Genomic DNA, 11,202 nt, shown 5'->3' on the forward strand with positions numbered 1-11,202 from the left:
CCTCGAGGCGAGTGCGAGGAGAGCGTGAGTGTGCGAGTCGGGGATGGGGACGGGGGGATTGTTTTGTTTTGCCGAGGAGGAAGGCGTCGCCGCCGTCCCCTTCCTTTGACTCGCTCGACCAGGTGGCGAGCTGGCAGCGCGTAAGAAATGCCAGTGGTTAGCGCAGGCCGTGAGCAGCGGTAATTAATTGTCAAGAGGTGCCAAGAGCTGTTTTGTTTGGCCCGAACGGCACGTCAACCCGGCCACCGCTGATCCTTCGTCAGTGAGCAGTGGCCTTGGCGCACCAGAAAATTACGGGCGTGCACTTGGCTTCTCTTTCCCTTCCTCGCCAGTCCTTGCGCTCTCACAGCACGAGAGGGTGAGGAAAAAATAGATGCGGCCCGGGTGTGTGGCGCCGGCGGCGTGCTTCTCAGCATCGTCGCCAGGAGGTTGCCCTGCCGGGGCAACCTGCCCTGGGCACACACGTCTCGAGACAGCCAGTTGAGAAGTAGCGCCTCGCGCCTCAGTCTAACTGTCACGACTTACCCTTTGATACGATTGGATTGGGGCGGGCATGGAGGGCGCGGCGTCTCGATCCAAGGAACCATCCCGAGACGGGCGACTCCCCACGCTCGGACGCGGCACATGTCGCATGCGGCTATGGTGTATCTGTTACAACACGCTGTGCGTGTGCGTGGCTGGCGTGGGCGGCGCTGTCCGTGCGAGTCGGCAGGTGCTATGGCGAGTGGATGAACAATGGTGCGTGCGGGGCGGGCGTGGGTAGCCGGCAATATGACGAGAAGGGGTTGGTCGGCCCGAAGGCCGTGAATCGTGGGCTGGGCTCGGCGCCTATTGCGCGCGGCGGGTAAGCCACTCGAGAACAATGTCGAGGTTGTGCTTGGTCTTGTTGCTCGTCGAGTAGCACTGCGTGGGTTAGCTGTGTTGACTGGGGCGAGGGGACGGTGTGCCTCGACTTGGGTCCCCGCGCCGATGTTGCGTTCCACCTGGCCGCCGACTCGTCCTTCCTCTCGCTTTCTCCACCACTGCCAGCCTGCTCGCTCTCCTGGCAGTACTAGACAATTTTGTTCACTGTTGTGACAAACATCCAGACCCACTCGAGTCATGGATTGTCTCGCCACCACCGCTCAAGCCCCCGTCACCACCCAACTCCCCGTCACCACTGTCCACCGCCCACTCCCATTCACCGCCGACTCTTGCCCAATCCGTCGTCTTAACACCTCATTATTCTCTTTCCTGCGCCTGGGAAGCCGGCAGAGCAGATGCCGAGTCATGGAGGTCGTGTTGACCCACGAGTGTGGAGTCGCCCCCACCTCCACGACCGCACCCACATCTCGCGTCCCCCAGCCCCTTGTCCACCCCACTGTCTCATCCACCCAGTCATTTTCTCCTCCCAACGACTGTATCTGGCCAGTGGGAGGCTCTACCCAAGCTTTCACACTCGTGACGTCACCCCAGAGCCCCCGGCACTGCTCCACGCTCTTCTTCCTCACATCGAGTGCTGTTATCCCTTCCTGCAACACCCAGCTCCTCCTCAATGCACCGAAAGCACTGCCAAAGCTTGTGCTCACGTCCACGCGACGTTGAGGCCCGCCCCCAACTCTGCAGAGGAGTGGGTGTGCACCTGTTGTCATTGGCGAAGGGGCGTGTGGTCGCTCGCACAAAGCCGCTGGCACCGCCGCTGTCGCCGGCAAGCAACGGCCTTCAGCGGTCCGACGCGGCAGTGGCGACAATGGTGGAGCCAGTGTCCTGCCTCCCACACCACCCTCGACACACCACCACAGCCCGAGACGAGCCTCTCCTGCTCACGAGCCAGATTGCTCATCCATGATCCCACCCGGGCCCTCAACTCACCGAGACAACACGACCCCTAATGTCCGCAAGACGCATCTCGCGGATCATGTCGTCAACGCCAAGCGCACCGTCAATATCGCTCTTGTTAGCCAGGACGAGCAGGGGTACGCCAGCAAGGGTAGGCAGGGCAAGGAGCGCGTGGAGTTCCGAAGTGGCGGTAGGGAGGGATGCGGCCTGGCGTGAGCTTATTTCTTCGTTAGCACTCACGTCCGCAGCGTCGACAACGTAGCTGGCGTCAGCTCAGCGCGCTCGTGTTCCATCGACCTACACTATCGCGTTCGCGCCGCGGCAGTACCTGTCCCACATGCCGCGGAACTTTGGCTGGCCCTGGGGGGTGTTAGCTGTGTGACCTGGTGGTTGCTGGGCTCGTTGCGCCGTGACAACAACAGGGCTGCCTCTGACGCCAGGCTGGCTGGCGCCGAGCTGGTTCACAACGCGCGTGACTATCCCCGACCGCGACCGCAGGTCATGATCGGTGTACGCCAGAGCTAGGAGCTCGGCAGGCTCCTCCCTCGGTGCCGCGCAAACCGCGGCATTGCTGGCCAGCTGGTCGCCTCGTCGCGACAGGGATTCTCCATCGCTTGCCATGTTCCCCGATGGCGGGACGAGCCTCACTGTCACCGTTGTCATGGCGAGCCTCCCGACGCCGGGTTGCCGACAGCCCGCGGCAGTGGCCTGAGCTGGCCAGCCCAGCTCGTCCCCTCGACTCGAGGCTCGCGTTGTCCTCCCTCCTCCTGCTGCATTGCCCACCCAGTTCAACCACCGACTCACCGCAACATCCCACACCTTCATCGTCACGTTGCCCTTGCGCACCTGCCGCAGGTTGAACGCGACGGTCGGCACGACCTCCTCGGACCACTGTCCCGAGCCGAGGACGTTGACGAGGCTTCGGGCGTCAGCTGCTTTGCTCCTCACGCTGCGCGTCTAGCGGATCCACGTACGACGTCTTGCCGCTCGCCTGTGATGCTGTCAGCTCGCGCCCGCCGCACCGCACAGGTTACCCACCTGCAGCCCGACGATGGTGATCTCCACATGCTTGGCGAAGAAGAGCGACGAGAGCCAGTCGTAGAGGGACGAGAAGAGCCAGGCCATGGTACTGGAGGTGGTGAGGAGGAAGGAGAACGAGTGAGTGGAGATAGTGGAGTCGGTCGGTTGGTGTGTGCGATGGAGTGTGTGGAGGGGAGGAGGGCGGACGGGGTGGTGGGTGGAGGATGCCGACGCGGACTAGGCACGTGCCGTGCTGGGATGCGCGATGCGCGGTGCGGTGCGGTGCGCTCGGAGTCGGTGACGGCGGCGGCGCGTGTATGGGTGAGAGCGATGCGAAGAGCGGCGGCGGCGGCGACGGTGTCAAGATGACCAGAAGGGCAAGTAGTGGCTTGCGGAGGCGTCCGCCGCCGGTGGAGGTTGCTCATCTACGGCATCACATGTCTGCCCTGCCTGCCAGCTGCCAATGACGCAACTCGACCTCCCTCCCACTCTCCCTCTTGGCCAACTCGACGCATGCATCATTATCTACAAAACACTCAAACTAGGATGGACCATCGCAGAAAGCACCAACTCACCAGCACCAGCACTGCTCATTCGCGGCGCTCGCTCGCTCGCCCCCTCGCTCCTCGCTCTCTCACAGATGGGCCTTGAACAGCGTCTCGGAAATGTACTGCGCCTCGAGCCGCTTGCCGCCAAAGAAGCGGCCCGACAGTCCCTTCAGCGCGCGCTCGGCCGAGTCAATGTCCTTAAACTCAAGGTAGACATCACCCTGGCTCATCTTGTCGACCTTGGCTCTCGACACGTTGCCGTACTTGGACTCGACCTCGCCCTTGACGTCTTCGGCTAGGTCGAGGTCCCAGTTGCGCTCCGTCTCCTCATCGGGGTTGAACATGTTGCTCACGATGAGGAAGTGCGTTGGGCGCATGAGAGCGTTCTTCGGCGCGGGGGCCGGCGCCGACGGACGCGACGTGGTCGTGGAACCAGGCATCTCGGTACGCGCAAGCTTGTACATGAGCTGCTGGCGGCCAGCGGCGTCGAGACGACCACCGCGGCCCGAGTCCTCGATCATCGTGTCTTGGTTCGCCTGGCGCTCCTCGACCGTCTGGGCACGAATCTTGCGGCCGGCGAGATCGAAACCTTGCAGGGCATCGAGCGCCATCTCTGCTGAAGACAGATTACGGTACTGCACGTACGCCGTACCCTTTGAATGTCCAGAGTAGTCGGTGTGGAGATCGACAAACTCGACTTCGCCGAACGGCTCAAACACCTGTCGCAGGTCATCCTTGGTCAGGCTGTCAGAGATGTTGGTAATGTAGAGTCGGTGGTACGGGATCGAGGCACCTGAGTGTGCGTCAGGGTCGAGGCCATGCGGAAGTGCAAGACCAGTGCTAAGCGGCGGGAAACGGAATCGACGAGGTCCGTCGCGGTCACCTCCACGGCGGTCTCGGCCGCCCGTCATGCTGGCGAGGAGGCTGTGGTGGGTGTGAGCTGGTGTTCAAAGACAGGGTCGCTCCCAACTCACGCATGGATGTCAAGCCCAGTGCGGTTGCGCTCGGCCTCGGTAAGGTTGATGCTAATAGGGATACCCATGACGACGGTACCGCTGAGTGCTAGCGCCTTGTTGACAAGCTCCACCGACGCCAGTTCAACGTACCCAATGCTGTCGCGAGTCAGCGCTATTAATCCAGCCTAACCACACTCACCCCTTGGAACGGCGCGAGCTCTTGTCCGAGAGAATGCGGGCGTAGCGGACCGCGCCGCGGCCGAGCTTGTCCTCGAAGAAAAGGCCGAGGTCGCTGCTGTTGAGGGATGCGGCGAGCTGGGACACAAAGATTGAGCGCGCCTCCGAGTCGACATCATTCAGCAGCTGGTTTACCGGGTCCCTGTCGGGCGAGCGGCGGCGGCGGGGCTCGTCGTCATACTGAAGAGTCAGCCAATGCCCATACACCACAAGTTCCAACTCACCCCGTTGCGGCGCGCGGCCTCCCTGCGCTCCTCCATCATTTCCTTGTCACGGCGCTCGCGCTCGCGCTCCTTCTCCTCGCGCGTCATGTCTCGGATACGCGCACGGGGCGACGACGTGCGCTCACGCTCGCGTGGCTCACGCGGCTCGCGGCGGTCCCTGTCGTCGCGCGATGAACGCGAGTCCGCGCGGCGCGAGCGGTCCCGGCTGCGGTCCCTGTCGTCGCGCTCGCGCCGGCGCTCACGGTCGCGCTCGTCTCGGTGCCTGGGCTCGTCATCCCCCCGCTCCGCCCTCTCACGCTCGCGGCGCCGGCGGCGCCGCTCCTCGCGTTCCTCGTCGTCTTCGTCTTCCTCATCGTGTCGGCGAGAACGGCGCTCGTCCCGGCGGTCGCGGTCATCGCGTCGGTCCCTGTCATCGCGGTCACGGTCGCTGCGGCGGCGCTCGTCGGGCTCACGGCCACGCTCACGGTCGCGCTCCCGGTCGCGGTCGCTCCGCTCTTCCCGGTACCGGTGTGACCTGCCATGCCTGTCACGATCATCATCGTCATCGTCGCGATGACGCTTCTCACGTTTACTGCGGGTGTCAGCATGTGGAACAAATGACGAGGCCCACGTTGTGAGTTCTGGGGTGCGGTCACGGCTGCCTGGGAGCGGTCGCGTTGTGGTCATAGGGGGCGTGTCTGACATGATGTTGCCGTCGACGTTTTGCACTGTATAGTGTAGACTGGATGGACAATGCACAAGAGAGAGAGAGGGGACAAAAGACGACGTAGAGTGCTAGCTCGACACCAAAGATGGTGGTGGTGGCCTTTCAAAAGTCCAAATTTGCTTCCGCTCTCACTGTGGCGGCGCGCTGGCTTTAATTGGCATGGTATATGCATAATGCAAATGCTATCTAAGTAAGTACTAGTAGTCACTTTGTAAGTTTAGATTAAAAATGGGTGGTGGACACTTTGCTGTGTATGACTCGGCCCTTTGCACTCCCTCCCCCCGCCCCTCACAACAACCGGTCGTGATGCTTGTCCTGCGCGACCAACCCGCGCCACTCTCTTCGCCAGAACTGGATCCTCTCGCGCGTACCGGAAGCCCACAGGAAGCGGCGCATCCAGTTCAGCAGCGCGTCCTCGTCCTCGGGGACATAGAATGAGCTGAGGAGGGACAGGATGGACTCGAAGCTCGCCTTGGGACTCGCCAGCAGGTCGCGGTACGCCCATAGAATGGCGAGAACAGCGCAGACCATGACGTCGTACCCGTCCAGGAACAGCGCGTCCCATATCCGCAGCTGGGTGTTGAACGGGATCGTGTTGACAAATAATGTAATGTAGATCTTTGGGCCCCATGCGGTCGAGGAGATCATGTGTTTTTGCTGGGATCATGAGTGGGTGTGCGCTATGGGCTATCAAGCGCCACACTTACGAAGTTGGCATACACATCAGGCATGGTCGCCTCGATAAGTCGCTCTTGAACGTAGAATGTCTCGAGGAGGCCGGGGAAGCCGGGCGCGAAGATGCCGTGCATGTCGTATAAGTCATGGAGACGAACAAGGAGGGTGTAGGTGCGCTGACGGGTCAGCGGCAATACAATGACTGGTCACCCACCTCAGGCTCGTAGTAGCAGAGTAGCGTCGCAGCGATACTGCCCATACCCTGGCAGTAGCCGCAGGTTCCGCACGCCTGAGAGAACGCATGGAGGACGTGGAACAGCGAACGTTGACCCCGTCCAAAGCGCGTCTTGAACAGCGCGTGACCCGAGATTGTACGCGGGACGTCGAGGTCAATCTGGACGTCGAACGTGCTCGGCAGCTCGCGTCTCGCAACGTAGTCTGTCTGAAGGTCGCCATGGCTTCTCATCCTCGAGGCCTTGGAAGCACGGCCCTCGGCGAGTGTCCACCAAGCCGCCATGCGCCATCTGTCCGGGATGCCCTTGTACACGCGGGTCGGGTGCTTTGCGCCATCACCGCGCTCACTCCATCCCCAGCCGGTGATGTTGCCGCCGCTGTCGCGCTCCTTGATGCTCATCATCTTCATCCACTTCTCCACGCGTTCCTGTTCTTTCGCGCGGTGCTTCGATTGTTCGGCCTCGCTTGGCCCCGCGGAGGTCGGCAGTCTAGGCGATGGCGTATTACCGTCTCCGCCCGCCGTCGGATCAATTGGCGGTGGAGCTGTGGGCTGAGGTAGTGATGGACGTACACGGAGCTTTGGCACCTTTTTCAGCGGTGCTGCTGGGATGAGCGCTAGACGGTCCTCATTTCTGTCCTTTGTCGACGTATTGACGAAGCCAAACCGGTCGAGCTTGGAGAGGAAGGCGCGTTCTCTGTCGCCCATTGCCCCGGCTGATGGGAAGACCATTGTCGCTCGCGAGGCCGAGTGCGACATGCCACCACGGGTGCGCTCCACGCCCTCATCCCAGCCATCACCGTACACGCCCTCAGCATCAAGACGGGCGTCTGCACCGTCAGCCATCTGGAAACCGCACAGCAACACTCACAGGTACTGCGCACAAAGTACGCATCGGCCTCCTCGCCAGGATATTGCACGCTGCTTGCCAAGCTCGCCTGGCTCGCCGCAAGGCTGTGGTCGTTATTCACACTTGAAGTCGACGCCGTGATCGCACTCTCGGCGGTTTGCCCGCTCTGCCCACTGGCGCGGCTCGAACCGCTCGCACCGCTCACAGACCGCTGTGTTGTCGCTGCGACGCGCGTGATGGACGGGTGGACAGGCGAACCGCCTGTAGAGCCAGGGGGCGACAGCGAGCTCGACCTGTCGGGCATGGAAGCAGTGTTGACCTTGAGATGTGCCGGGATCGCAGAAGGCGGCGCCTGTGCCGGCTGTGTCGGTGAGGCGGGGAAAGACACAAGTGCGGGAGCCCCGTTATCTGGTGGCGTGTGGTACCCGGCATGCTGTTGTGTACTCTGCTGTGCCCCTTGCTCCTCTTCCGCGTCCTGGTGCCCGTCGATCTCGATCCGATAAGCCTGCTCGCCGTCGTCATGCGCCCGTGTCGATTCCGACATGTCGCTCCCGGAGCCGTCTAGCTCTTCGATCTCGGTGCCAGACGCCTCTCTTAACGGACTGCGAGCGTACCCTGTGCCAATCGCCCCGTTGACCACTGGTCCAGGGACGACGTGCACCGAGCCGTGCGATTCCGGCGTCTCAACCCACGAGTCGCGGCCGTAGAGAGCGTAGATGTCGTCTGCGTCCTGTGCCGACTCGAAGCGCGAGTCACGGCTCGCCGGCAGCGGGCTCGCCGACGGCGGGGGGCGAACGCTGAGGCCGTTTGTAGCGTGGCCGTTTGTGCCGTTTGAACCGTTGGCCGGAGGCATTGATGTGGAGAGTGATAGGGGACGGAGTGATGGACCGGGGCGAGGTCGTCGAGAGTCTGTGGGCAGATGGCAAACTTGGACACGTCGCCCAGTGCGTGTCTGTGGTGCCCTAGGTTGTTGAGATGTATGCTCTTGGTGGTGTTGATGCTATAAGAGGTCGTGGAGCATGTCGTGATGAGCAGTCTGGAAATCTCGGTGCGAAGCTGGGAGCGGAGCAAGCGAGGACGCCGTCGGCGGTGAGGTGGCGCAGGTGGGTGCAGTGTATGAGGCTGAGGCTGCTGGCCCCTTTTTCTGTCTGCCTTTGTCGCTTCGCGCGTCGTCTCGTTGCCGTTCGAGCCCGATTGCCGCAAAGTACCAACGTTGGCGCTCACCGTCGTCGTCGAGACGAGACAGTATAAGGTTGTTTAGAGTGTCTCCTGGTTGACGCACCACTGCACTGGTCGAATGGTGAAACGAGCTTGGCAAAAGGCCTCGACTGGATGGGGGTCCAGTCCAACAATAACGTAATTCCCACTTTTGTAAACGAAACGAGATCTGCAATGCACTTTTCTAATCCGGAGCCTTGGCAAATCAGAGGGCATTAGCGGGATCAATTTACCACGTGGAAGCCACGCAAGGGGCGGCGGCGATGATCCCAGCACGCTGCCTGCACTCGGCTAGGCGGCTACAAGGCCGGCCGGGCGTGGGCCACTTTGACGCTGGGGCAATGACCAACTACTCGAGTTCAACTTCAACCCACACACCCCCTTCACACTCGTTCATCCCCCCACAATACCATGGCCTCAGCGGTAGTGGCAGCGTACGAGCAGCTGCTCGTAGACAATGTCTCGACCGTGCGCACAGTCGAGAGCGCAATCCGCAACGTGACATGGTTCCTGCCAGGCCGGTTCGCCGACGCCGACATTGCGTCCGAGGGCCGTGAGTCGTCGTCCGTCCGGGCCGCCGTGGGGCTGCATCATCATCATCATCATGATCACTAACCATCTAAACCATCAGTGTACGCCCTGCTGTCCGTCGTGTCGAGCGTGCACGATGACCTGCTCGAGAAGCGTATCCCCCCGGCCCTGTCCCTCCCCCCGCACCCCTTCGCGCCCGGTGCCGCCGCCCCCGAGACCGCTGGCCTGCTTAGCACCATGCCCCCCGCCGCGCCGATCACGCCGCTCCTTCCTCCGGCGTCAGAACATACCCGCTACACGAGATACTGGAGCGATCGGAGCCCCGCGTACCGCCGCCTGTCGCGCGCTCTGCAGACCACGACGTACATCGAGCTCCTGCTCGAGATGGTCGTCAAGAAGAAGGCTGGAGATCGGAACCGCTGGCGTCTGGTTCTAGGCATCGAGGGATTCAAGTGGGTATGCAAAGGCACTCCGCGTTGCTAACCCACCAGGTCTGTCATCCGCCTCATCCTCATGACCATCACGCGCCGCCCAGTCCTTCTCCCGCCGACGCCGCAGCGCGAGTTTGACTTTGCGCTCATCCCGCAGGACAAGATCCTGCCTCCAGAGGGTGTCAAGCCAAAGGACGAGGAGAAGGCCCTGCCCGCCCAGCCGACGGGCCCGGCACGTGCGGTCATTCCGTCGCTCGCGAAAGCGCCCCTCCGGTCCCACCTGTACCCTCTCCTCACCAGCCTGCCCGAGGAGCACCTCGCCCACCCGCTGTCTCTCCTTCCCGAGCTCTCGACACCCGGCGATATCGCCGCCGAGGTGCTCTCGTCGACTGCTGTTCTTGTTCAGGTTCTACTCCTCGTGCACACGATGGTGAGTGCGGACCCGTCTCGCCGTACATCGAACCGCGCCGCTAACCTCATCCAGCGTTCGCCCTCCGCGTCCCGTTACCGCCCAGCATCCCTCCCTACGCTGTCGCGCGCCATCCCACCGTTCCTCATCCCCATCCTGCTCCAGCTCCTGGCGCGCCGCCTCCGCGCGCCAGCCGGCGAGTCGACCCTACTGGCCGAGCACTATGCCCAGCTGGACCGCCGCATGGCCTCGAGATTCTTCCTCCAGGGCCCCATGTGGATCGGATGGACGCGCCCAAAGATTGTCTCTGTGGTCAACTTCTTGGAAAAGATCCCGCTCATCAGCTTGGCGGGCGATCTTATCTCGGGATACCTGCCACTGGTCGACGACTACTTCTGTGAGTGGGCAGGGCTGGCCCGGGCTCGCGAAGCGGGCGCAGGACGTGGCTTGGCTTCCCAAGCGATCCCCACTGACACACCTCAGACACGGTCACCTAAGCTCTGGAAGCGGCAACCCCGCGACGCTAGCCCCGAATGTATGCAGCAGCCCAGCTCAGACGGACCCCGTAGAAGTTATAGTGATAATGGCAATTGTACAACAACTAGAAGCCTGGAGCGTCAGCGTTGGCTCGGTGGTGGCGCACTCACAGCAATCACAGTCGAAGGGGCAGAGGGGCGTGCCGCCCGCCTCGGGGTCGATGGCGAGCTCGGCCTCCTTGAAGATGAGGTATCCTTCTTCTGTCCTGCGGCCTGGGGCGAGCGAGGGTCAGCGAGGTGCGCGGGGCGGGCAGTGGCAACGCAGGCCGCTGGCCTGGCCCGACTCACGGTTCGAGTCGCCCCGCGAGTCGCGGAACGCGCGGTCCTCCTCCACGGCCTTGAAGTCGCGTTTCTTGCTGCTGCTGCTCGGCGCGGCGGAGGCGGCCTTGGCCTTTGACACGGCGGCCGCGACAGCGACGGAGGGGTCGACGACCTCGACGACTGTGCGGGCCGACTGAGTGGGGGCGGGGTCGGCCTTGTCCGTTTTCTTCTTGGGCTCGGGCTCGCCGCCCTCGGCCTTCTTCTTTTTCTTGCTCGACTTCTCGCCCGCGTCGCTCTTCTCTGGCTCGGCGTCCCCCGCTCCCGACTTGCGCTTCTTGCTCTTGCTCTTCTTCGCCTCCACCACCGCAGGCTTGCCCTTCGACGGGCCAGACGCAAAGATGTCGTCGATGTCCGCTGCTGCTGCTGCGGCCGCCGGCGCGGCCTTGGTGCCCTTCTTGCTCTTGGCCTTTGTCGACATTGTGTGTGTGGTGGAGTTGTTGTTGTTGCTCAGCACTGCAAAGATTCTGATCTGACCGATCTGAGCCATCGA

At 62.6% G+C, this 11,202-nt stretch overlaps 4 protein-coding genes across 4 annotated transcripts; 1 reads left to right on the forward strand and 3 right to left on the reverse strand.

Moving 5' to 3' along the window:
- Nucleotides 1–628: 628 nt before the first annotated feature.
- ARL8A (ADP-ribosylation factor-like protein 8A) lies at nt 629–3,169 on the reverse strand. The gene is made up of 6 exons (XM_062767281.1): nt 2,857–3,169; nt 2,793–2,809; nt 2,623–2,737; nt 2,120–2,178; nt 1,852–2,080; nt 629–903 (listed from the first exon to the last, which is right to left on the reverse strand). The coding sequence occupies exons 1-6, from the start codon at nt 2,941–2,943 to the stop codon at nt 829–831; spliced, it is 582 nt and encodes a 193-aa protein (XP_062623265.1). The 5' UTR covers nt 2,944–3,169; the 3' UTR covers nt 629–828.
- A 164-nt stretch (nt 3,170–3,333) lies between these two features.
- rsd1 (RNA-binding protein rsd1) lies at nt 3,334–8,542 on the reverse strand. The gene is made up of 8 exons (XM_062767282.1): nt 7,288–8,542; nt 6,399–7,246; nt 6,217–6,360; nt 5,802–6,166; nt 4,804–5,374; nt 4,542–4,759; nt 4,361–4,498; nt 3,334–4,310 (listed from the first exon to the last, which is right to left on the reverse strand). Exons 1-8 carry the CDS (start codon nt 8,117–8,119, stop codon nt 3,473–3,475), a joined length of 3,954 nt encoding a protein of 1,317 aa, XP_062623266.1. The 5' UTR covers nt 8,120–8,542; the 3' UTR covers nt 3,334–3,472.
- A 353-nt stretch (nt 8,543–8,895) lies between these two features.
- Nucleotides 8,896–10,352, forward strand: PEX16 (Peroxisomal membrane protein PEX16; the record flags this gene model as incomplete). Its single annotated transcript, XM_062767283.1, has 5 exons — nt 8,896–9,037; nt 9,116–9,467; nt 9,507–9,876; nt 9,931–10,297; nt 10,339–10,352. 5 exons carry the CDS (start codon nt 8,896–8,898, stop codon nt 10,350–10,352), a joined length of 1,245 nt encoding a protein of 414 aa, XP_062623267.1.
- Nucleotides 9,795–11,136, reverse strand: SPAC6G9.01c (putative protein). The gene is made up of 5 exons (XM_062767284.1): nt 10,680–11,136; nt 10,503–10,604; nt 10,334–10,464; nt 9,931–10,250; nt 9,795–9,876 (listed from the first exon to the last, which is right to left on the reverse strand). The coding sequence occupies exons 1-3, from the start codon at nt 11,128–11,130 to the stop codon at nt 10,457–10,459; spliced, it is 561 nt and encodes a 186-aa protein (XP_062623268.1). The 5' UTR covers nt 11,131–11,136; the 3' UTR covers nt 9,795–9,876; nt 9,931–10,250; nt 10,334–10,456.
- Nucleotides 11,137–11,202: the final 66 nt, after the last annotated feature.

Source organism: Vanrija pseudolonga, chromosome 1, assembly GCF_020906515.1.
Source record: "Vanrija pseudolonga chromosome 1, complete sequence".
Taxonomy (NCBI): Eukaryota; Fungi; Basidiomycota; class Tremellomycetes; order Trichosporonales; family Trichosporonaceae; genus Vanrija; species Vanrija pseudolonga.